Consider the following 22,938-nt stretch of genomic DNA (forward strand, 5'->3'; position numbering starts at 1 on the left):
GCGTCTTGAAGCAACTAAACCTTCTCTTTTCTGGTGGAACTCTCCCGTAATGCGAAGCCAAGTGCGCATTCAGTTGGCTACATACGTTTCCCCAACTGGGCGACCCCTTGAGAACAAGAGGGTACTTGTTACATTATAAGCCTTATGTACAGTATGGACAGCTGCCAGCAATCGGTAGTGGGGAAGTGGGGCCAGCTTGGCGCAGTACAACATACTGATCATTCATTTCACTCACAGGTGTTACCAGGGCAGCATGCCACCTGGCTAATCAAAGACCTCTCTGATATGATGAGATAAGCTTAGAAGAAAATGTACCTGCTCCACCAATGAAAATTAATTTGTCTTCGTCAGGAACCGGTGTCTATTGAGGTCACAGGCCCGGAAGTCGAGGGGTATTGGTAAGTATAATAACGCAGGGGAGTGTGCTTGGCCCATGGTCTGAATGTCGATTCAAGGCACATTAAATGTCGTTGGCTGCGTGTGGGCGCGCGCATTGTACGGGTACATTCGGGCACCTAGTGCTCTAGTAGGGGCGTTTGGAGGGGGTCGAAATTTGAAACAGGGACCGAGATAACGCAACCAAGTATCAGTATTCCGTACGTTAGGGTTATCGGTTAACCGGTTACCAGTCACTTGGCGTGTCACTCACTGTTGGCACGCATTCGTATGATAAAAGTGTCTTCCACTTTGACAGCTATCTTTCTTTCCCCTCTCTTGACGAGTCATGCCGGAGTTCGCGGATTCTACCATTCAACTCTTCGGCCGCTTCACGAAGAGGGCTGAGGTCCAGAGTCAGGTACTTACTTACCCCTATTTGCTTGGAGACATCGTCACGACTTCGTTGTTCATTTGCAGGGCGGCCTTCTAAATGGCGAGGATCCCACTGCCTACAATACCGCTGATCCTTTGCGAATATGGATCGTTCAAGTTGGTAAGCGTGGACTTTCCAACAAAAAATTCCACCTCTGCTCACTTCAAAACATTCAGGGATTATTATCATGATGACCCAACTGCTTTATCTGGGTTTGCGAAAGATTAAGCAGCCCAGGGTCATTTCTGAAATCCTTGGCGGTATTTTGCTTGGTATGTGCAGTCTCCTCCGTTTTTCAGGATGGGCCAAAAAAAAAAGGCAGATCAGCTCATTGTTTCCCAGGTCCCACCGCGTTCGGTCGCATCCCAGGTTTCACGAATCACATATTCCCCGCTGCATCCATCCCTTATCTCACGCTCGTCGCTAACATCGGGCTCTGTCTCTTCCTGTTCATCATTGGACTCGAAATAGATGCCAGCATCATACGGCGCAACGCCCGTCTCTCCGTAGTGGTATCCCTCGCTGGTATCCTCCTCCCTTTTGGCGTTGGCGCGGCGATATCCAAACCGCTCTACGAGCACTTCAGCGATTCATCAGTCCACTATCCATACTTTATGCTCTTCGTGGGCGTGTCGTACTCCATCACAGCTTTCCCTGTTCTCTGTCGTATTCTGACAGAGCTTCAGCTTCTTGATACCACCGTCGGCCTTATCGTTCTTTCTGCTGGAGTCGCCAACGATGTCGTCGCCTGGACACTGCTCGCCCTTAGCATCGCCCTCGTTAACGCAACATCGGGGCTCACCGCCCTGTGGACCTTCCTCGTCTGTGTGGCGTTCGCGTTGTTCCTACTCTTCCCTGTAAAGAGGATCATGCTATGGCTCGCACACAAAACAGGGAGCACGGTGAATGGGCCTACCATGTTTTACATGACGGTGGTTATGATCGTCCTATGGGCAAGTTCTTTCTTCACCGACATCGTCGGCGTAAACGCCATATTCGGTGAGTTTTCGAGTCATATGCACATGCCAACTTTCATGAGTAGAATGACAAACGTGATGGCTCCTAATATTCCTGTCTAAGGTGCCTTCCTGGTCGGCGTCATCATTCCGAGAGAGGGCGGGCTTGCGATTGCACTTACCGAAAAACTCGAGGATATGGTCTCTATCATTTTCTTACCCTTGGTTGGTGCTGTCAATTTTATTCCATGGTTGGTGTTGTCTCACCTTCCGCACAGTATTTCACTCTTTCCGGTCTAAAGACAGACCTCGGATTGCTTAATGACGGTAAGAAGGTGCTTCGAAGGTATTTTTCGTTCCTGATTTTCGTTCAGGTGCTGCATGGGGATTCATGTTTGTCCTCGCCGCACTCGACTTCACCGGAAAGTTTACTTCATGCACGCTCTCTTCGCGGTACTTGGGGTTCAGTTGGAGGGAATCTAGTACTGTCGGGGGGCTCATGAGTTGTAAAGGGTACGCGAGCATGTCGATGGGTTGTACTTGACTTGACCCCTGTCACAGTCTCGTCGAATTGATCGTGCTTAATGCCGGCCTGTCGGCTGGCATCCTCAACGAACGAGTTTTTTCGATGTTCGTTCTTGATGCACTGATACTCACTTTCTTGACAACGCCAATTGTCAACCTCCTCTACCCTCCAGAGCGTCGAACTCGACCTGGTGATGCACAGGTTACGGAGACGGCCACACCTCCAGATGAAGGTGACAAAGTAGTAGACGATGATCAGGCTTCCCTGGTCGCCCCCAATCAGTCACCCGTCCCGCCGCAAGTTCGCTGTCATCCTCGACACCTTTGACCACATGCCTGGCATCATGGCCCTTACGCAGCTCGCGGTCCCGCCTGCTTACGATGACTCTAACACTTCGTCCGCGAGGAAGCCCGAGTACCATGTAGATGCACTCCGACTGATTGAGTTGTCGCAACGTACATCCGCCGTTATGAAATCGTCCGTCGCCGACAGGCTCATATCCACAGGACCCGTTGTTGAGCGTGTTCAAAATGTTTGGGGAGGAGAGCGACATACCGGTATCGACGAGTTTGGCAGTCGTGCCTTACGATGAAATGGCTGCTTCAGTCGCTGATCATGCAAGGAGAAATGGTTCGCAACTTGTACTCATTCCATGGCTAGCACCAATTGCGGGCTCGACGACTTCTGCTATGGACGCTGCAGTCCCCGGCACACTCCCTGCGGCCAAACTGGAGAGCAGCAATCCTTTCGAGGCCCTTTTCGGCAGTGGCTCAAAGGCGAATGAGTCCGCCGCCGCCTTGCGATCGCAGTTCATACGAGGTGTGTTTTCACAGAGTAGGATAGACGTTGCCGTTTTCGTCGATACGGGTGATAGGGTCGGAACGCGGGGGCCCCAACACATTCTTTGCCCGTTCTTCGGTGGACCCGACGATCGGCTTGCGTTAGATTTTGTCGTGCAGCTGTGCGCAAATCCAAGGATCAGTGCAACTATTGTGAGAGCGACTATGGGTCCAGTTGAGGTAGCAGGGTTACAGAAGCCTGTCGAGGCTATCATAAATGATGGACTTCCTGTGATATCCGTGAGTACGAGAAATTCGTGGCTTTGATTCCCGTAATTGACGATCGTGGTAGACTATTGGTTTAGAGGACTCTATATACCCGTACCAGAATACCGAGTCAAGGCTGCAGTCCGACACTGCGGATAGTGTGTTGTGGGCTCGGTACGCCGGCCTGGAGAAATATACCGTCGGGACCCATCTTCAAGCCGCGCTCTCCCGAATCACATTCGAAGAGTTGACGACGCCTGTACCTCTGCAAAGCCTCATTCAACGTGTGCACGAGTTTCGCGAGGTACACAGACGTGTGTTAGTGGTCACTGGCCGGTCGCGCAGTCGCACCACAATGAGTGGGGTGACTCGGTACGAAGAAGTGAAGACGGTCGCGGAGAAGTATGGATGTGCAGGTGGGGGGAACTTTGAGCTGGTGAGGAAGACCGTGGGTGATGTTGGGTGTGCGTTGTTGGTGTCGGGCGCGCCTAATGCGATGGTGGTCGTGCAGGCGGGGGTTACACCTGTGGGTGAGGCGTGATGTACGAGTTTGTGGATATGATATGTTGTATATTTCGGCACTCTTACTTGGCTACCGATGCGCGTTCTTGTAATGATATTACCGTAGGATATTTCACTACGGTCACCGTGTCTGTCATGAGCGGACCGAGCGGACCGCCGCCACGTCGAGTTCGAAAATTCCAAAAGCTGGAACTTGCCAACCGGGAATAATTTTCAATAGATACATAACGAAATGAAAGTGGTTCCGTTCACTTTTTTCTTCTTTCTCTCGGCTCATCGCAGGACTTCTTTCCAACCCGTTTTTCTCCTCGCTTGGAGACAAACGTGGTCGAGACTGAGCCGCCACCATCAGCGAAGCTATACCATTCCGAAGAGTTCCACACACAGACGTTTTCTAAGAAGTGCGACAAGCCGGCGCAAGTCGATTACGGGCACTGTTGCTCGTGACTGGAGTGAACACAGGGGATCCCTCGGATATTAATCTACCACTACCATGAGCGTTGTACGACGACTCTTCTCACGACGTACTCTAGCTTATGTTGGCGCTACGACGCTCGGAGTTGCAGGTGGGGGATACTACTACCTCAACTCGGGCCCACCCTACCCCGCCTCTGTGCTGGAGACGCGTCGACCACCCCCACCATGGACACCACCGTCTCGGCAGGCCATGCTGGATGCTCTCGAGAACAGCGGAAAAACTCATCCTGACTCGGAGCAGTTCGATCTCTTAATCGTCGGAGGTGGGGCTACTGGGGCTGGTGTTGCGGTTGACGCGGCAAGTCGGGGCCTTAGAGTTGCCTTGGTGGAAAGAAGTGATTTCAGCTCTGGTAAGTGATACAGGGTACAGGATACTTTTGCACATAGGTAACGTCCGAAGGTACATCTTCCAAATCGACTAAGTTGGTCCACGGTGGTGTTCGCTACCTCCAAAAAGCTGTGATGGAGCTCGACTACGAGCAATACAAACTAGTGCGTGAAGCGCTCCACGAACGCAAGATATTCCTCCAGACCGCGCCCTACCTGTCGCACATGCTTCCCATCATGTTACCCATCTACAAGTACGCTTTTCTTTCCTTTGAGGCTCCCGCTCTCTCCTTCGCATTCGGGGTTTGGCTGAGATGTGATTCATGTTGTTGTACATTTTTAGGTATTGGCAGGTGCCATATTATTGGGCGGGATGCAAGTTGTATGATTTACTTGCTGGAAAAGGAAAACATGGAGAGTTCCTATTTGATGTCCAAGGGGAAGGCTCTCGAGATATTCCCTATGCTGAAAAGGGACGGTTTGGTCGGCGCCGTCGTATATTACGATGGTAAGTCTTCATTCATTCTAAGTTCGGTCCGCACCAACTGTCAACAACAATACACACTCGCAACCCAGGCCAGCACAACGATGCACGCATGAATGTAGCATTGATCATGACTGCCGTCAAACTTGGTGCAACGGTCGTTAATTATTGTGGCGTTACCGATCTCCATAAGAACGCAGATGGCAAACTCATAGGTGCCAAAGTTCGGGATCAACTCACGGGCCGCGAGTTCGATGTTCGTGCCAAGGTCAGGTTTCGGTGTAGTGTGCTGCAAACGTGTCAAGTGCTGAAACATTCTTGACACTAGGGGATCATCAACGCAACCGGGCCGTATGCAGACACCCTTCTCAAGCTCAACTCCCCCGATCACAAATCCATCGTTCGTCCCTCTTCCGGTATCCACATCACTCTCCCCGCCTACTACGCACCATCTCGAATGGGTTTGTTGGATCCTGCAACTTCTGATGGTCGCGTCATTTTCTTCCTGCCATGGGAGGGCGGTGTTGTTGCTGGTACAACTGATACTCCCACCAAGGTGAATGCGGAAAATGAAGAGGTTACTGCTAACGAAGACGAGGTGAACTGGGTGTTGGATGAGGTGCGGAGGTATCTATCCCGCGATATCCGTGTGCGGCGTGGGGACGTTTTGAGCGCGTGGGCGGGCCTGCGACCGCTGATAGCTGCTAGGAGTGAAGGTGGTACGGAGGGCCTGGTCAGGAATCATTTAGTGAGCGTCGAGGAGTCGGGTCTTGTGACGATAGCCGGGGGGAAGTGGACGACGTACCGCGCGATGGCGGAAGAGACAGTCAATACAGCTGTGGAGGTATTTGGATTGCAGGATAAGGTGAATGGACCATGCCGTACGGAGGAACTGAGGCTTGTCGGTAGCGACGGATGGAGCCCGACCATGTTCATTGGACTTATCCAGCGGGCGAGTACAAATGCTAGCCTACCTTGTACACGGGAGCTTACCTTGCTTGACAGTTTGGCTTGGACACAGATGTCGCGACCCAATTGTCGGATAACTATGGTGACCGGGCATGGACTGTGTGTGCGCTTGCCCAGCCAACGGGTGAGCAATGGCCGCTGCATGGGGTTCGTCTTAGTCCCAACTATTCCTGTAAGTTCCCCTGCTCCGATATCTACTTTCACTTTGCTGACGTGCCATAATGCAGATCTGGAGGCAGAGATACTGTATGCAACACGACATGAATACGCATGCACGGCAGTCGACGTCCTCGCCCGACGCACTCGTCTCGCATTTGTCAATGCCCAAGCTGCACTTTCTGCCCTCCCGCGCGTCATCGAGATCATGAGCGAGGAGCTTGGATGGGATCGCGCGCGTCAACGGCAAGAGTTCGAACGTAGTGTCAAGTTCTTACAAAGCATGGGCCTTCCGCCAACCATCGCAAACAACAATGGCAACGGCACCGCGAGTTGGGCTGGATGGGTAAAGAATGGGTTCTGGTGTATTGTCGGAATGCATCCACCGGTTATTCCGACTATCCAGGCAGTCAAGGGTATTCCGCATTCGTATAGCCGTGCCAAGTTCGAACCCGGCGAAATTGAATCCTTGAGGGATGTTTTTGACCGATATGCAGTGCCATCTGCTGAGGATGCTGGACCGCAGCAGGAGGGATCCTTAGCAGGCGACGACAAACGGTTGAAAAAGGACCGGATTAAGGATGTACTGAGGGAATATGCGAAGGAATGGTCGGGGTCGGGATATGATAGATTCAGAGATGCGGACTATAGGTATGTCCTTGCAGAAACGGGACTTCAGGACCGCGAAGACGTTGACTTTGATGAGTTCGTCGAGGTGGGTTTGGTCCGTGTTCCGACCTCACATAGGGGCTGATTAATTTTGCCCTCGAAAAGGTTTGCGAAAATCTAAAGGACGTTTCCCTCGTCCCTGTGGCTGCTAGAAAGGTCAAGGTCGAGCGCAGAGGAATCCCAGTAGAGAAGAGTGGCGGTGGTGTTTAGGCAGAACTTGCTCAACCTCCAAAGTTTCTCCGCTGAATTGCTCCTCTGACCTGACCGAAATGTGACTTCGCAGAGAGGAATACCACCCGTTGCAGATACTTCTATCTGGCTAAAGAGATGGAATAAACAAAAGGTCGTTAGGAGACATGAGGATAAGTAAACTGGACAATAACATCTGTAGTCATGATTGTTCCAGTACACGTGTCGTGAAAGTTCTGTAATATCTAGAGTCTAGCCATCGTCGTCCGTGTTGCTTCATATTGGTCAACAAGCTCCCTTCTTAGTACTTTGCCCGCGCACGATTTGGGTATCTGTGACAAAACGGTTTAGCCAATCTTGTTTACACCCCGTATCGGACAACGGCAACCGACCTCATCAATGACTGCGATTCCTCCCCTGAGCCATTTATACCGGCTAAGGCATGCCTGTACCCAAGCCTCTATTCGTTGCACGGCTCGTGCACTGCCGAGCTCCTTCCCCGCTGGGGACAAGACAATCCACGCCCGCGGGACACGTTCATCCGAGGTGCGACCACCGCTGACACCCGCAACGGTAACATCATCAACCAACTTGTCCGGGTGACTGAAAATGGTATTCTCAATTTCCATCGGCGACACCTGCATCCCCGATACCTTGAGAGTATCCTTGGATTCCAATTAGATCATCAATTCGGGAATATCAAAATGAAGGGGTCGCTCACTTTTGTTCTGTCTTCGAAGCTGCAAGAAAAGAAAGCGATGCAACCGTTCAGCGACCTGCATCACGATGTTGTTAGTGAAGCACATACTAGAGAACCCCATCTGCATCTATTCGTATTCGATCCCCCGTGCGGAGCCATCCGTCTACAAACGCTGCCTTCGTGGCCGCCTCGTCCTTCCAGTACCCTGGTGAAACGCAATCTCCTCGCACATGCAGTTCTCCTGCTTCATTGACGGCTGCCAACGTTCCATCATCGCGCACTACACGGGCTTCCATACCGGGTAATAGCATTCCTGCGGATCCAGGTACATCTTTGGCACGCCCCCCGAGCATTCCTGGTACCGGCTTCCGGGAAATTGCGAGCGTCTGATGGTGGAGAGATTGGTTTCAGGACTAAGACATTTTAGCATCGTCGCGAACGCCACTTACGCACTCAGACATGCCATATCCTAACCGGAAATAGAAACGGGCATCAGGGTCTGTTGAAGGCCATTGATATATGGAGAAACTCACCCTCCCCAACCCTTTCCACGCCGGGGAACTGTGATTGCAAACGTTCCGCTAAGTGAACGGGAAGATATGCAGCGCCGCATTGTATTGCTTGGACAGTGCTCACATCAGCAGCGTTAAATCGAGGGTGATGGAGGAGCTGATAGACCAGTGAAGGTACGAGGTACAGAGTCGTAACACGATATCTGCAAGAAAATTGGTAGGTATGGGATGGTTAACGCAAGACTGAGATTTACGAGAGCACCAACTTAGGGATCGCGTCCAGGAATGTTTCCGAATTCCATTTGGAAAGGAAGAGTACTGTCACGGGCTCAGAAAAGCATCGGAGAGTTGCGATATTAAGACCATATGTGTGGTGGATTGGTAGGACATTGAATAGGACTTGCATTCCTCCCGGGCCGTTCCATTTCTGCCGCTTTAATGTCGGCCTAATTAACGGCGCCCGTAGCGGTTCCGCATGGGAAACAACCTACTTTTTGGACTTTGGCCACCTCTTGGCCGGCAACTGCATATTGATAGAGTGAAGCAAGCAGGTTCCCATGGGTGATCATCACCGCTAAAATGACGAAAATTGATAAGAATCACGCGGGCAGCAAAATTTCAACCAGTGGTTTGGCACTGCATACCCTTTGGTAGGCCAGTCGTTCCGCTTGAGAAGACCAAGTAGGCTAGAGTATCATTCTGTGCTGGCCTTATTGGCAAGCGGGGCATGCCCTTCCGCCGTACCCGGTTCACAAGCGCAGAGTAGCTCGTATAACCCTCTACTTCTCCTTCGAGTATGTATATACGATCGTCGGGAAGGCCGGAGACGTGAGCTAGGTGCAAAAGAGTTGGACTGACGAACAAGCGGGTTGCCCCTGAGACCTTTGCAGCATGCTGGAGCTCGAATGTGGTAGAGTAACATGAAAATGTGACGAATGGTACTGTGATGGCCAACAGAGAGTGTACCAAGGCCACATAGTCCTAGAAGGGCGGTCAAGTTATTGTAAATGATATTGTGAACTGGCGGAACATCATACAAGGCAATTCTCGCTGAGGATGCCGACGATTTCGTCGTTTTCTCGTAGGACGCCCAGACCACCGTGCTCGGCGTCGGTCCCGAGGGCGGTCGCACCGTCACGAACTCGTTCAAGGAATTCTTTGAACGTACGCCGCCGACTCGTAGGGACGTCTACCTGGAAAGTGAAATCAGGCCATGATTTTTGGTCTTGCCGGTCGAGTAGAAAGTGATGGACGTTCTGCTCGGGGATTTGGGGTAGAGGGGGGAATAGGGACTTGTGATACATAGCGTTTATCCGCTAGTATATATGTAACTGATAACTGTTACTTGGGTATCGTGAGCGGCTGGTCGGATTCTGTAGACTGATTTCCCGCTTTAAAAGACCTCTGCGCCGGGCTAGCTTACTGGCTCCGGGGTACGGGAGACCATTGGGCTTCCGCATAACCGGTCAGGGATGGGAACACGTCTTAATTTCAGGTGACAATTACATCGCAACGCGGGTTCAGCACGCACATAGGCACTTGCTTACATCGGAAGTCTTTTTTCAGTGGCCTATGTACGATAAACGCTAACGGGTACTGGCACGACCCTTAGTATGAAAAATCCGGCTAGACCTAACTAGGCCATCAGAGGCCTCCAGCCCTTCTTCAAAAGAATTTTCTGATCGTCCAAGTTGTGTATAGTAGATCAACTGGACCCGGAAAACGTTTAGTCACCGAACTGAGGTAGCGGAAGCAGTTGGCGAACCGCCCTAATCTTCTTCCATCGCAGCCAAGGATGGGCCTCCGAGGGCCTGCGGCTGATGACAGTCCGTTGTGCGCAGCGATTCTACTTTGTAGCGGACCCGGCAACGGCTTATGGGCTATCCGTCCATTTTCTCGGACGGAACATGGCAGCACCAACAACCGGTTTGCCCTGGAATTCGTAGCTACATGTTAGCGGCGCCGTCAGAGGGGAGGCCCAAGCGCGCAGTCTGTCATCTTTTAGGAAATTTTGTCTCGGGATTTTCTACTTTCCCATGAAGGTTGTCTGTTTGGTCCCGCGCTTGAATACCATTCGGGAATCGGATCAGTTTGCTGTCCGGGTTCTCGATTGTCCCGGCGGGTATGCTTAGTACCATCAGCTGGTGCATCACACTTGGTCGTTTTCTGGTGCCGGCTCCGTGAGGTTTATGGCTTGCTCAGCGTTCGCAAGCTGGGGTATGGGATGAATAATACATCCGCCATCTCGCTCTCCACAAGTCGCCGAAGATTTCCCACCTGTCGGCCGTCCTCACCGAACCATCCTTATCGATCCGACTCTCCGAGCCAAACCGGCTACCGAGAATACTTGTATGGGCACTCACCACATCATTCATCATGGAACAAGTGCTTCTACGTATAACGGCTTCCGTGTTACAGGTTTATGTGCTGCATCAAAGTGCCGCAAGGAACCGGACACATGTATTCGCAGCATGCCGACTCGCCTCGTCTGATGCATTTACCTAACGTTTTGTGCGTTTCTAGTGCGTGCTGCCATCCCTACAACCCTGCTCCATGCAGCACTTATGCGTTGCTCTACTTAATATGTACTAACCATCGACGGATCACTGTAAGCTATGTCGGCTACCAGCAGAGCGGTCTGTGGACCAAGCACTAACCCTTGACCTCCTATGAAACCTCATCGTTATGGCGTAGTTTTTGATGGAATGTCGCACCCTATTAGCAAGGTCCGTATGATCCCAGCATCAACTAGACACATACGAACTCCACAACACGCAAAAACTGGCTACTCACATTCTCTTCCTCACCTCCGCTGTACTGGGAGGGGTGTCAACAATTCTGCTTCCTGTGCGTGACCGCACGGTTTGGGCACAGTTTTTGTATGTCTGAGGACCCAGTTCATATTTTGGGGAGGTAATTGCAACTGACATGTAGGTGTGAGTGCTTGACATTGTATCGATGTCCTCCAAATGACCCCTCCTAGCGAATGATACAGCATGTAATGCGAGATTGCTATGCAATTGGTACGTATAATATAAGAGACAAATATGAAGCCCCGGCACCATTAACTGTTGATATGGGCACAACAGGGATGATATCGGAAAAGCTGAATGCAATGGATACAAGGCACAAGGAAGAGACACTCAAGGATAAGGAAAAGATGCCGATGGTTTGCTATGTTTGATGAGGTACATCGAAAGTGACTCGCCCTTTTGAGGAATCATCATCTGCTGGGGATTGATGCCATTGATCATTTGCAGAGAAACTGCGAGGAGTGATAGTGCCAGATCTGGCCCCTTCGTCAGCGAAGCGCACTGAACGAGCTGGCGACACGTCGCGGGAGACCGGGTCCAACTTCAGGGACTCCAACCGTCGGTGCTTGAGGGACCGGCGGACAGCGTGGTCGGTGTTCGGACGTTCGGAGCGAACGCTACGCCCACGATGACCTTCTGCTTCTTGACCTTGTTCCGCTCTCATGGTAGGCGCTGGGTCTTGCTCTGCTGGTTGTTTGATAGACTCTTCGCTGGTAGACGCGATGGAAGCGCGTCGGCGAGTCTTTCCACCCAACCTAGTCCGCCTATGGCTTCCTGTGTGCTTAAGCGCTGATTTGACGTCTCCAGATCGTGGGCGTTTTCTGCGGTCACCATGTTGTCCTGCGGTTGAACCAGTACCTGTGTCACCATCACTCCTATCTGACAGCCACTCTTCTTCGCCATCAGCACCGTCCGCGGGCGACGTCGCGCCGTTATTGCCGTCGTGGAGAATCCGTTCTTCTGTACCACAGATATCGCGTTTTACTGTTCCGCTAATTTCTTTCAATCCACCCTCGACGCATTCAGCAGCATGTTGAAGCCCCTGGAGGTGGTCATGCACTGACTGTATTACGGCGTGCTTTTGACCTCTGAAGAAGGAAGAAACACTCTTTTGTTGGGTATCATAAGCATTGCGGACAACTTCGATCTCGACCTAGGGCATAAGTGTTAATTCAAATTGCACAGTCAAACGATGGGATCCTACCAACCTCTTGCCCAGGTCCATGACGCCTTTCGATAACCTTATGTGGTCCTTCTCTCCATTCTAACTCGGTCTCTGAGCCATCCGGCGGGTTTTCTTCAATACATTCTTCTGCCGTTAGCGTTCCGCTCGGCGAGACCTTGTCTTCCTCAACGACATCTGTGGATCTTATATCTGTGACGACCGGAGGAACAGCCGTGGCTACGCTTGTTCGTTTGCTGGCTGTTCCGGAGCTCTCCGCAGCTTCGCCTTTCTCCATTTCACTGATGCGGTCCCGATTGATAACAATATCCTCCGGACGTGCAACCAACCTAGCTTGGGACGTCCAGTCAGCTGCGGCATGACGAGACCATGTCCGCGACGATACAGAATGGACACGACGGCTGAGAGAAAAGAAGGGAATCGATAGACCATGAGTGGCAACGCTGCAAAGGACCATAAAGGAGACGATCGGCTGAATCGTAAGTGCCAAGAACTCTGTCTGATTGGTTGGTGGGTAATTTGGCTTGGGGAGCATTTCAACAGCCAAGGTAGAGATGTACACAGCTCCTGAGGGACATGTGAATTATCCTGAGTCCAAGGGTTACTTTGCGCCGCTTACCGATACCTATGGGCCCAAAATGGCCACTGAAGACAGCCTCCCGAAAGGTCTTCACGTCAGGTATGAACTTGTACAACATGATCATGATGGGAAGCCTCCTCAGCAGCAACACCAATATGGCGATCACGATAAGCCGCCATACACTCAGCTTCAACGTTGCGTTGGTGAAGCTATCGAAGGGCATCCATGCACCCACGTAAATGAAAGCAGCGACGTTGAAAAGCAAATCGATGACGGAACTAAACACCGATTCCGCTGTCTGTCGATTGAAGAATCCGTCCCATGCAAAGGCAGTACCGCAGCAAAATGCTGCCAGCAGGTCGTCCGACCCCAGCATTGTCATAATGCCGATGGTCAGAAACGCAAGAGAGACGTACTGAGCAACATAGGACTGACGGTCGATCAAGTCGTTGCGTTCACAGAATTTCATGAGGTGACGGAAACCAAAGCCAATGAGCGATCCGAATACCACACTCAACAAGATTTGATCTGAAGGGGGTCAGGCTGGGTACAGGAGAAGAGGATGCACAATGACTTACAGAGCCACAGGAAAAGGAACCAGTCCCGTACAGCGGCTCCCGGTGTGGCTTCCAGAATAAGATATAATGATATGAACAGAAAGGGATAAGCCGCGCCGTCGTTGCAACCACTTTCTGCAGCTAAGAGATGTCGAATATGAGCAGGGACATGTTTGTCAGCATACTTGCCGCCAACCACGGCGGCGGCCAAAATCGGATCAGTGGGAGTCAGACATGCCGCTACGGCGAGGCTGCACAAGAAGGTCATCCCGGGAATGAACGCGTAAATCAGCCCTGCGGATACAAACCACCCCTATCAATTGTGAGCACGTGAAGGTGGAACTTAACTAGACGCCACGGGCTCACCCAAGTCATCACCGGGAAAAGAAGAAAGAACAGACTCTTCCAGTGACGTGCCATATACGCCTTCGGAAGCTCCACGCCAATAGCAAATACGCCAATAGCCAATACGACTCTTGTGAACTCCAGGGTGATGGTATTGTCCGCGTCTCCGTTATTACCTGCCCACACACGGGGATCGATAAGATTGGCACCATACGGACCTACGATATGGGAATGACAGGTAAGTGGATATGGGGCTGTGTCCATGCGAAATGGGCACACCAATTATGACGCCAAAAAGGAATGCCCAGCATGCCTCGCCGATGTACAACTAGACGGCAATGAGCAACTTCCCGGAAACATGTGGACTTCAAACTAACCTTCTCCCGGATGAACAGAGAAAACATCCCAAACTGAGTGGTTTTCGGTCACTGCTATCCCGAATGTGAGGAAAGAGCCTACCATGACGACGAAGCCACCTAGGCATGCATAGATAATATGAGGGTTCGTTATACTGAGCTATATTCACGGGGAGAATAAGATGGTGAACGGCCAAAACGGAAGACGGAGCACACGACCCACCGGATGAAAGATCATGGTAGTTATTAGTGGGCCACAAAGAGGAGGAAGAGGGCGTGCGCGACGTTCGGGTCGTGATTGTTATTCCAGAACGTTGGCGTAAGCTATTAGACGGGTAGAGCCGTCGCCGTCGAACTAGTGGTTGGGGGTAGTCGACGGGGAAAGCTGGATGCGATATGTAATGGTGCTTTAAAGCTTTAAATCCAAGCCAGGCACCTGCGGACAGAAATGTAAATTGCGACATAAGCGAGTCGTTATTACAGTGTTACAAGTTTATTATGTCAGCACGTCGCAACTTGAGATTGCAAAGTGCCGAAACACAGGGTTCCCTTGTCTTGTTTGGGAGAAAAATCACAGAAAAGTTACTGGGCTGGGCAGGGTCACAGCCGGTTTCGTGAGAGACTTTGGACCTGAACAGAATGAACAAGGATAGATATCCGCACCCGCGCTACAGCTTTCGAACATATTTAGGAGCGTCGGCTTATCGTCTGAGCAAGATATCGATCTATTGGAAGTCCTGTGGAGCATCTTGTCTTTCTGAATGCGTCCCGACGACTGCGATAATCGAACCGCGTCGCGGTGACCCGGTATCTGTCTTTTTTTAAACCCTCTAATAGACAGCGCCGATTCCATCGGTTGCAAGCCTCAAGGCATTACCGACTGTTGAAAAATTGCATCGGACTCGACCTTTTCCCCCACTCAAACCCCCACCCCCACCGCTTACATGGTCTATATGGGGTTAGACACTCGTTGTGGAGCCCTTGGAGGGGATATTTTGGGAAGAACGAGGGCACCACATAGGTTATCTACGAATATTAGAACCTTCCAATCAAACACTTCCGCCGAAGACTTTGACTTCACCATATTGTTCTCTGGTAAATTGGAGGCCGGCGTGGCTGGGTGCCGCTGCTTCCTTCCACGACCCCGGGCCCGCGTATCTGAAAGGACAGCGAACCTCGGTGAACGCAGAGAAGGGTACATGACTGTTGACGTAATAAGTCTTGCGGTGACTAGGATCGGTTCACGGCCGGAACTACGACGGCCTTCGCAGGCAATATCATTCACAGTACTTGCGCCAGTCAGACGGTTTCACGGAGGGGAAAAACCACCCGCAACCCCGCCTCACAGGACTCTGATGTCGATCAATTGATCAGCTGTGTGTTGACTTTGTCCAGCGTCATTGGTCCCTGACACTTCGAAAGATTTTTAAGTTCTTTCGATCCGAGCGTCCGAAAGCCAGCCCACGCTTCGTGCACGTTTCTGACAGAAATTCATCAACCCTGGATCACTGGGCGCCTAACCCTGGCTGGGTTGCCTGGTCTTTTCCCCAAGTGAACACCAATAATGTCCTCCCGCGACACCCAGGTAACGTGCGACGCGTACAAGGTCATGGAGACAAGGCTAGGTCTATCTGTCCTAAGGCCATTCATCATCACTGGCACTACAACCACTGACGACTATAAGCGGGATATCCATAGGCCGATGGAACTCTTAACATGAAACTTCGATTACACACCTAATTCATCATGGGAATCCGGGATCACCGGCACATGGGCGGCATGCATCAGCTCAGTCGGCCACACAACGATTTGACGTATGAGTATTTACCCAATTTTTTTGCGTGCAACGCACTTTTGAACTGGCATTTTTCGGATCCTCGATACTGGAGCTGAATAACTAAGACAACAATCGCCCTCACAAAACAGCCGGACACTCATTCACCCAACCGCGGACTTCACTCCTCTGTCGTTTACAGCTTTACGATGATTCATCAACTACTAATTTCGTTCGGGTTAAGAGCAACCTCGGTTGATTTTGGGAGTTCAGGTAAAGCTATTCATACACCAACTGTATGGTTCTACTCGTGCATCGTCAATCACGCATCGGACATCACAGTGTCGCCCCGGCCAGCCATCTGTTTACCATTTCCAGAGCTTCTTCAGGTTTATCATACGGCACCTTGAAAAATCTTCAGCTCTCGATTGCGTAATCTCCGCGCGAAGGAACCCACCATGTGTCCTGCCTCGTTGACAGTGGCGTAGGTGAACCCAGCAGCACTTCGTGTTCTTCCAGCGACAGCGCCGTTGACGTACCGCTCTGTCAAAGGCTGATTGGCGAATTGTTCTTGTCCCGACCACGGCAACGCTAGTGTCCACCTCTCATTACCAATCCAGTTGCAAATCCAATCGTATGCTCCGACATAAACGAGCACTCGAATCCCGCGTTCAAGCAACTCGGCGACGTAGGAGTCACTCGGGTGGTATTCATCCATCGTTGCCTCGAACGCGGCACCAACATCATTGCTGCAGGAATTGAATTTGCCAAGAGAAGGACTAACGTTAAGAGCCGCACGAATATCAGGATCATCGAGGTATTCCCTGATGTACCTGATGACATCAAACACTTCAATCAAAATGTTTGCTCGGATAATCGAGCCACGTACCTGGTGACTGGGTAGCACAAATCCTCTGGATCGCCCTCGCATTTTTTACTAATATCGTACGGGTTCATGCCTGACGGGGGAAAGTATAAGCCCCCTTATCCACACCCGGTTCCGCACTAGTACCTGTTGCGTCAAAGGGCGCGACAAGTTGATTGTTACAGAAATCTGTAGCGGCTCTGCAGCCTAGGGCATCGAATTTGTCGATACACGCTACTTTGGTCCATCTCTCACATTTGGGAAACTGGCACAAGATGGTTATAATAGATGCACTGTATCGTGAATCGCAATCTTACAGCCTCTTTCATGGCGACGCACGAACTTGTGGCCAATGAGCAAACGACCCGAGGAAACGCGAGTGACTGAGCCTCACCCGATGGACATAATAGGAGGAAGCGGATGCACTCGTGCAAAGCATATCGACATACGTGGGGACCATTCTATACCAATCAGTCAAACCATCGCCTGTGATAGTTCGGCGAATTCAATACCAACGCACATTCGCCGTTGAAACCCGTTTAAGTCTACTTACCCATCATGATGGACGTTAAATTGATGGGGGTAATGCCTGCTTCGACCAGTCTGGCGTTCTGGTCATAGACCTCAGAGGCAAAAACGGGGAGATAGCGCCCCTAATTGTTGAAACAGTTACACAAATCGTTTCGTGGCAATCTCTTGTTGGACATACCCCGTAGGATTCTCCAGCCATGTGAAAACCGCGGGTCTGGAAATCAGGGAAGTTTTGGAAGAATATGGCAACGAACGCGGCTATATCCTTTGCCGCCTCTTCAGTAGTACTCTGTGGATGTCATTGGACAAACGCATCTTCTAGTACAAGTGAACTGTGGCTTACCACGATCTCATCGTAGTCGGCATAGGAAAAGCCAACACCGATAGGCTGATCAACGAAGAATATGCTTGCATTGGAGTTCCACGAGTACGGATTGAATACCGGGCCTTCATCGCTGAAGACGTGACAAGGACCCAGTTCCATGAAGAGACCAAGGCCCGATGAACAACCAGGACCTATGAAAGCATGAGGGGATTGTTGGGTAGTGTGCCAATTTCTTCCACACCTCCGTTAGTCCAAAATATGACATCGTCATTTGCCGGATCATTTCTGCTCTCAAAGAAGTAGAAGAACAGATGCTTGGCCCCAGTAACATCTATATATCCTGTGTAGGTCCTACATTGCAGGGGCAATGAGAAGTTTACCCTCCATTTTTTGCATTGCTTACTTGACCGTGGGGTCACATGTGAAGACCGCGGGATCCGCTCGCTTGATCCTTACGCTGTAGGCTGGGAACGCTGGATGACCGAGGGTGGTAAATTGTTCAACAGAGAGGGCATCGAGACTTCCAATAGGTGTAAACGACGACTGGTCCCAAGGAACGGGGTGAATTGCCTGGGACTTGAAAGTTGCTTGTCTTTCGCGACTGGCATGATTGAATCGCTTGTTCAAGCCCGGGAAAGTCTGTGAAATGGCAGCAGCCACCGATGAAAGTAGTGCTGGCAGTAATAGCGCCTGAGTTATATGCATCTCTGGGGAAGGGATGCCACTTGGTTCTGTCGGGTCATCTTCGCTGCTACTTATATCTTTCCCTCTCGTACAGGTTGAATATTTTTGGCTGAGATCAGGAAAATAATCCTTGTCAGCTGGACGCGGGATATCACCCGATTTGATCGCGATCAGTGTGCTCTTGTAGTCGCAGAACAAGAATAAGTGCAACTTGAGGCGAAATAGCTGCGATGACGGTATGCAGTGGACATGATGGCAGGCGACGCAGTTGGACGGGGAAAATAGCTACATGCTTCTGTAATGGTGTGGTATCTATCAATCAAAAGCTTTCCTTTATCAGTGATCGTACCAGACGCAGTTAGCTCGGTCGAGACTCGAGATGATCTGCGGCAGTAGAAGGCATATGTGAACCAATATCTGGGAACGGTGTGTATTCAGGGGCTATGAGAGTCTCTGCCTGGTCGGTACAACCTACCTCTGGGGGGAGAAAAGCCTATACGTGCCAGACTGACTCGGAAAGATTGGGCTTGCCTTGTTGAATTTGTGGTCATGAGCTTTAGGAAGAAAAAATTGGATGCGCAGGGGATTGAACCCTGGACCTTATACAAGTTTCAATTGCTTGAATGCAAAGCATACGCGCTACCACTGCGCTACGCACCCTTGCTGTGAATTCACTCTCCTGCCTATCAGACACGGTCATCACCGCCACTGAAAAAATGTGACACCTACTATAGCGACTCGCCATCACTGCTCCTAAACTGATGGATGACATACTCGAACGACCTCAATCACATCCAAAATCACCCGGGGATCATGCCGGAGATGAGGAGCAGTCGTCGGGCGACGAGGACGGTGGACTGGACTGGACGAAGCTTCCGTAAGTGTAGCGATCTCAAAAACTTCTTGGTGTGTTTCAATGGATCATACAGGAAATATGCCTCAGCACGCCCAGTGATTCCAAAGAGAGGAGAAAAGGATTTCGAACCAGCACATGGACATGGCTCTGGGTTGCAGCTGCACATCCTCGACCGGGCGCGCGGTGCCATGTTCGAGGCTCTTCGAGCAGAACGCAGCATTTCGAGGTAAGCTCTCATTATTTTTGTACGAGTCGAAGACCGAGGCAGAGTTTTCGGTTGCGGCCCTCGTAGCAAATCTGTAAGTTATGGTATTTGGTATCCTTCCATCGCGCGGGTACACGTCGTAACATCACGCGGCGTGCACTTCGCGAACATGGGACACTCAATTTCTCGTCCCGTCTGGAGATTCCTGGGGACACAGAACCCGAGTTGGAGTTGCCGAAGAATTCCAAGACTCAAAAGCGCCTCGAACTCCTCCCAGAAGAATCTATTTATCTAATCGAGCGCGGGGCATTGTTCTGCTACAAGAGTATACCAGATAATTCATCTCATTTAAACCTAGTAAATATCGAGGAGACAAGCCCGGGCGCGCCAATGACTGTCCAGCAGGCATACACTGAAATGATCGGCCGTGAAGATATGACACTGGAACGTTACCAGGTGTGTAATACTGTGGCACTGCCGCCAAGTTCTCGAAGTTGTGCTTGTAGATCGCCCAATGACTCCGTAATAGGTGTACGCTTATCTGAAGCGTCTCGGCTTTGTCCTGAGGCGCGCAGAACCTCCTACGCCAGATTTCCCTGTTGCTCCGTCTCCATTGCATTCCCTACGTCCTGCGACGGGGGCTCCGAACGTATGGCAAAGGATCTCCATATTGTTCTCGAACCTCGTTTTGAAGATTTTGAGCGCCGTCGGCTTGGTGTTTCATAGAGGTCCATGGGGACCCCTTATGTTTCGTGGCATCAAGTCGAGTGGTTCGTCATTGCTACCCACACAGTTACTCTTTCAGTTAACTATCATTGTAGGTGACATATTCAAAGCTCTACGTTTTCTTCCGTGCGGTCATAGTACCCCATTGTGCAACTGCTCGAGAATAGACGAGGGAGCTACAGCAGTATCATCACCTCTTTCGACGGCCTTATCTTCTTCCCCTTATAGCATCTTCTTCCACGTGTACAAACCCTCCACGCCATTCCGCAAGACTGCCCCACCACCACCAGATTTTTACCTGGTAATTATAAAGTCGGTCATCCATAATTTCTATTGGTGTGAACCCGCTGATTGGGCTTCGATAGCGCACGTACGACCGCTATGCCTAACTTGTATGAGCTTACGGCCCTCTTCGAGGGTCTTCCGGAGATGCCTCTTCCACCACCGCGGAAGCGGAGAACTCAAACCGCCGCCAAGGAGGCGAATAATGCTACAGTGGCCAACGCATCTCCTGAACTCCCAGCACCACCCATTTCACCACCACGGACGTTGATTCAATACTTACTCTCTTATCTTCGATTGAAGTCCCACACAACAGCGGTACCGTCGCCTGATGTTTCCCGCAACCTGGCCCCTCCTAAGCCAAATCCGTTTGTACGTCTCAAAGCTGGGAAGAAATCAGTTGTTGTTGCTGCCGTGGATTCGGGAAACATTAGCTTCTTCAGATTTGGCGAGGGAGCCTTCCATGACTGGCCCATGATATGATGAGCAGGGTAAATGTATCGACTGAGCCAACACCCTTTACGAAGTTGTCCTTCTAACTACGTACATTGCGCCACTCGTACAGACTGCTATTCAGCCTGACGCACTTCTCTGAATCCACCAGACTTTGGTAGAGTTGCATGAGAGAGACAACCTCCAGAGGAAGCAAGAAATTGTTGACGCATAGTACCTGGTTGATTTATCTGAGATCAATGTTTCGATAGTGAGTAAAGGCTTGCCTACAAGTAGCCATGTTCTGAGAGCCGCTATTCCTGCTGCCTGACGAATGAGTTTCCAATTCTCAGTCACGAATGTTCTTGCGCCATTGAAATAACTTGCAATGAATACGTTCCTGGTGGAACAAAATATGAGGAGTGTATCTTATCAGTGTTGGCGATACCACATACCGGTTCAAGAATATCCACCGGTACCACAATGCAAGCATGACTTTATCTTCATCCAAGACATCATCCAGCTCAAACAGCTCCTCTTCTCTGTCTACTATCACCCATGAAAGTACCCCAAAAGGTTCAAGCGGCAGCCTATTCAAGATATCATACAGTCGTGGCCCACCGGGACGACATGAATACATGTCACCTGACTCAGGTAAATATGGATATCTTGCTGTTGGCCCAAAGTCTTCGACCACACAAGGAGTCAGCTTTGTTTCCACCAAAGGTATGAACTTCGGCTTTACATCCTCCTTTATGATGGGTACTGCAACTGCAGCCGGTCTTGCAGTTGTGCTTATAAACATGAAAAGGAGTTGCTAAGCAGTGTCTCAAAGATGTGTGAATGCAACATACTGGTTTACAGGTACATCAGTTGGATTAATACCAAGCATCTTGGATCTGAGATTGAATCCTCGTCGCACATTTCGCTGGAGGAAGGGTAATCTCAGTCGTGTAGAGTGGGTGGGTTCCTTCACATCATCGTCATCATCCATTATACCGTGCACCGTGCTGTGGTCTCCAGTGTCATACAGAGACATGGTTTCTTTCTCTGAGTCGTCGCATAAGTTCTCATGTTCATCTTGCGGTGTTGTGCACCTCACAACCACTTCAGGCCGATTGGTTTTGACGCCGAACTGTAATTTTCTCGCAGCCTTTAGCCGCCTACAAGACTTGAGCTTGGCATAACGGGTGATTGGACTCTCGACCTACTCTGGTAGTTCCTCAATCGATTCCTCAGACTCGTCGGTTCTAGTTGTATCGTTAGGGTCCAAAGACACGTCTGGCCCCAGTGACACAAATTTTCCATCCACAAGGTAGGTTTTCCGCTGCGAAACCCTGACGTGGTGACGCGCAGTGTGTTCCTGTTGTTTTGCCGGAGTCGGCTTAGACTGACGCCCAGCAGCGATCCGCGAGACACGTTGCCTAGTGGCGCCACCCTCCGGGATAAATTCCTTAGAAGTACGTCTACTCATCCATTTCCTCCGCTCTACGGTGCGAATATCAATGGTAGTTGCTGAGCGAGTTGGGCGGTAATAGCCAAGGTCCCCTAGAAAAAGTTCCGTCAGTACTTGGTGCTCCAATACCTCTAAGCAGGATGGTTGAATGTGATACTCACGTACACCTTGATTTGCAGTGCGAGTTACCTGACTTCGACCTAAGAACATGGATGTAACATCGATCAGTTTAACAATAGGGAATTGATAGTGATCGTTAGTGGGAGATTGATAACGATACATACCTCCTCTTTGATCTGCACTGCCCAGAGTTGCATTGGCCCTATCCTTCGGGCGATGCATAGGCGATTCGTCTGACGCCAGCATCCGGCCTTGATGGCCAGATGGCGAGTCAACAGTCGGACGTTGGGATGCTGGAGGAGGGTCGCGGAAGGCAACCTTCCGCGACGCTTTCATTGCTATGGATAGCGGACGGCTGTTGCTTGGCATGGACGTGTCCGTCAAGGTTACACTCCTAGTCGATGTTGATGGATCTGAATCGTCATCGGCGGTCGAGTGCCTACTAGGCGCCGATCGATAGTCAGCGGCAACTTTCCTTGCGCATTTCGTCGCTAAAAGTTTCGG

At 50.8% G+C, this 22,938-nt stretch overlaps 7 protein-coding genes and 1 non-coding gene across 8 annotated transcripts; 3 read left to right on the forward strand and 5 right to left on the reverse strand.

Moving 5' to 3' along the window:
• The first annotated feature begins 580 nt into the window (after nucleotides 1-580).
• F5J12DRAFT_800829 (Sodium/hydrogen exchanger family-domain-containing protein) lies at nucleotides 581-3,967 on the forward strand. Its single transcript, XM_051744342.1, has 11 exons — nucleotides 581-796; nucleotides 856-931; nucleotides 988-1,083; nucleotides 1,154-1,810; nucleotides 1,892-1,992; nucleotides 2,046-2,094; nucleotides 2,142-2,280; nucleotides 2,329-2,581; nucleotides 2,652-2,774; nucleotides 2,800-3,372; nucleotides 3,425-3,967. Exons 1-11 carry the CDS (start codon nucleotides 725-727, stop codon nucleotides 3,878-3,880), a joined length of 2,595 nt encoding a protein of 864 aa, XP_051604076.1. The 5' UTR covers nucleotides 581-724; the 3' UTR covers nucleotides 3,881-3,967.
• Nucleotides 3,968-4,349: 382 nt separating this feature from the next.
• F5J12DRAFT_953739 (FAD dependent oxidoreductase-domain-containing protein) lies at nucleotides 4,350-7,153 on the forward strand (the record flags this gene model as incomplete). The annotated part of the gene is made up of 9 exons (XM_051749837.1): nucleotides 4,350-4,688; nucleotides 4,739-4,919; nucleotides 5,009-5,018; nucleotides 5,071-5,173; nucleotides 5,242-5,417; nucleotides 5,478-6,101; nucleotides 6,155-6,290; nucleotides 6,346-6,989; nucleotides 7,049-7,153. Exons 1-9 carry the CDS (start codon nucleotides 4,355-4,357, stop codon nucleotides 7,151-7,153), a joined length of 2,313 nt encoding a protein of 770 aa, XP_051604077.1. The 5' UTR covers nucleotides 4,350-4,354.
• A 219-nt stretch (nucleotides 7,154-7,372) lies between these two features.
• Nucleotides 7,373-9,816, reverse strand: F5J12DRAFT_800849 (uncharacterized protein). The gene is made up of 9 exons (XM_051744343.1): nucleotides 9,382-9,816; nucleotides 8,989-9,325; nucleotides 8,836-8,918; nucleotides 8,611-8,777; nucleotides 8,366-8,547; nucleotides 8,282-8,301; nucleotides 7,941-8,218; nucleotides 7,854-7,872; nucleotides 7,373-7,797 (listed from the first exon to the last, which is right to left on the reverse strand). The coding sequence occupies exons 1-9, from the start codon at nucleotides 9,646-9,648 to the stop codon at nucleotides 7,480-7,482; spliced, it is 1,671 nt and encodes a 556-aa protein (XP_051604078.1). The 5' UTR covers nucleotides 9,649-9,816; the 3' UTR covers nucleotides 7,373-7,479.
• Nucleotides 9,817-11,142: 1,326 nt separating this feature from the next.
• On the reverse strand, nucleotides 11,143-14,667 carry F5J12DRAFT_800861 (Sodium/hydrogen exchanger family-domain-containing protein). The gene is made up of 10 exons (XM_051744344.1): nucleotides 14,402-14,667; nucleotides 14,282-14,338; nucleotides 14,200-14,232; nucleotides 14,102-14,150; nucleotides 13,844-14,040; nucleotides 13,499-13,790; nucleotides 12,960-13,448; nucleotides 12,366-12,907; nucleotides 11,281-12,310; nucleotides 11,143-11,225 (listed from the first exon to the last, which is right to left on the reverse strand). The coding sequence occupies exons 1-9, from the start codon at nucleotides 14,414-14,416 to the stop codon at nucleotides 11,519-11,521; spliced, it is 2,466 nt and encodes an 821-aa protein (XP_051604079.1). The 5' UTR covers nucleotides 14,417-14,667; the 3' UTR covers nucleotides 11,143-11,225; nucleotides 11,281-11,518.
• A 1,260-nt stretch (nucleotides 14,668-15,927) lies between these two features.
• On the reverse strand, nucleotides 15,928-18,651 carry F5J12DRAFT_800871 (Alpha/Beta hydrolase protein). The gene is made up of 10 exons (XM_051744345.1): nucleotides 18,077-18,651; nucleotides 17,915-18,024; nucleotides 17,692-17,864; nucleotides 17,527-17,637; nucleotides 17,371-17,470; nucleotides 17,212-17,242; nucleotides 16,965-17,110; nucleotides 16,842-16,911; nucleotides 16,410-16,785; nucleotides 15,928-16,357 (listed from the first exon to the last, which is right to left on the reverse strand). The coding sequence occupies exons 1-10, from the start codon at nucleotides 18,376-18,378 to the stop codon at nucleotides 16,289-16,291; spliced, it is 1,488 nt and encodes a 495-aa protein (XP_051604080.1). The 5' UTR covers nucleotides 18,379-18,651; the 3' UTR covers nucleotides 15,928-16,288.
• Nucleotides 18,652-18,928: 277 nt separating this feature from the next.
• On the reverse strand, nucleotides 18,929-19,017 carry F5J12DRAFT_t35. The gene has a single exon. It is a non-coding gene; the product is annotated as a tRNA-Ala (tRNA).
• Nucleotides 19,018-19,044: 27 nt separating this feature from the next.
• F5J12DRAFT_800883 (tRNA-splicing endonuclease subunit sen54 N-term-domain-containing protein) lies at nucleotides 19,045-20,941 on the forward strand. The gene is made up of 7 exons (XM_051744346.1): nucleotides 19,045-19,234; nucleotides 19,287-19,439; nucleotides 19,506-19,606; nucleotides 19,636-19,874; nucleotides 19,948-20,188; nucleotides 20,240-20,456; nucleotides 20,510-20,941. The coding sequence occupies exons 1-7, from the start codon at nucleotides 19,119-19,121 to the stop codon at nucleotides 20,907-20,909; spliced, it is 1,467 nt and encodes a 488-aa protein (XP_051604081.1). The 5' UTR covers nucleotides 19,045-19,118; the 3' UTR covers nucleotides 20,910-20,941.
• F5J12DRAFT_800887 (uncharacterized protein) lies at nucleotides 20,942-22,585 on the reverse strand (the record flags this gene model as incomplete). Its single annotated transcript, XM_051744347.1, has 6 exons — nucleotides 22,476-22,585; nucleotides 22,070-22,406; nucleotides 21,713-22,021; nucleotides 21,314-21,652; nucleotides 21,150-21,258; nucleotides 20,942-21,096 (listed from the first exon to the last, which is right to left on the reverse strand). Coding segments are annotated over exons 1-6 (1,240 nt in total), but the record flags the coding sequence as incomplete, so codon positions are not given.
• Between the last annotated feature and the right edge of the window lie 353 nt (nucleotides 22,586-22,938).

The sequence above is a fragment of the Pisolithus orientalis genome, assembly GCF_024613125.1.
Source record: "Pisolithus orientalis strain OTSU chromosome Unknown F5J12scaffold_3, whole genome shotgun sequence".
Taxonomy (NCBI): Eukaryota; Fungi; Basidiomycota; class Agaricomycetes; order Boletales; family Pisolithaceae; genus Pisolithus; species Pisolithus orientalis.

Excerpts from the sequence above, each read along its gene's own strand:
- F5J12DRAFT_800871 (XM_051744345.1), bottom strand. The coding sequence starts at position 18,378 with ATGCATATAACTCAGGCGCTATTACTGCCAGCACTACTTTCATCGGTG. Across the intron at positions 17,638-17,691 it reads CCGACTACGATGAGATCGTG|AGTACTACTGAAGAGGCGGC; the intron begins GTAAGCCACAGT and ends TGACATCCACAG. Across the intron at positions 17,471-17,526 it reads TGGCTGGAGAATCCTACGGG|GGGCGCTATCTCCCCGTTTT; the intron begins GTATGTCCAACA and ends TTCAACAATTAG.
- F5J12DRAFT_800883 (XM_051744346.1), top strand. The coding sequence starts at position 19,119 with ATGGATGACATACTCGAACGACCTCAATCACATCCAAAATCACCCGGG. Across the intron at positions 19,875-19,947 it reads TGACACTGGAACGTTACCAG|GTGTACGCTTATCTGAAGCG; the intron begins GTGTGTAATACT and ends ACTCCGTAATAG. Across the intron at positions 20,189-20,239 it reads TCGTGGCATCAAGTCGAGTG|GTGACATATTCAAAGCTCTA; the intron begins GTTCGTCATTGC and ends CTATCATTGTAG.
- F5J12DRAFT_800849 (XM_051744343.1), bottom strand. The coding sequence starts at position 9,648 with ATGTATCACAAGTCCCTATTCCCCCCTCTACCCCAAATCCCCGAGCAG. Across the intron at positions 8,548-8,610 it reads TTCCTGGACGCGATCCCTAA|ATATCGTGTTACGACTCTGT; the intron begins GTTGGTGCTCTC and ends ATTTTCTTGCAG. Across the intron at positions 8,219-8,281 it reads GATATGGCATGTCTGAGTGC|ACGCTCGCAATTTCCCGGAA; the intron begins GTAAGTGGCGTT and ends CTCCACCATCAG.
- F5J12DRAFT_800861 (XM_051744344.1), bottom strand. Across the intron at positions 13,791-13,843 it reads TTTTCCCGGTGATGACTTGG|GGGTGGTTTGTATCCGCAGG; the intron begins GTGAGCCCGTGG and ends CACAATTGATAG. Across the intron at positions 12,311-12,365 it reads GTCATGGACCTGGGCAAGAG|GTCGAGATCGAAGTTGTCCG; the intron begins GTTGGTAGGATC and ends CTTATGCCCTAG.
- F5J12DRAFT_800829 (XM_051744342.1), top strand. The coding sequence starts at position 725 with ATGCCGGAGTTCGCGGATTCTACCATTCAACTCTTCGGCCGCTTCACG. Across the intron at positions 2,582-2,651 it reads TCGCCCCCAATCAGTCACCC|CTCGCGGTCCCGCCTGCTTA; the intron begins GTCCCGCCGCAA and ends GCCCTTACGCAG. Across the intron at positions 3,373-3,424 it reads ATGGACTTCCTGTGATATCC|ACTATTGGTTTAGAGGACTC; the intron begins GTGAGTACGAGA and ends CGATCGTGGTAG.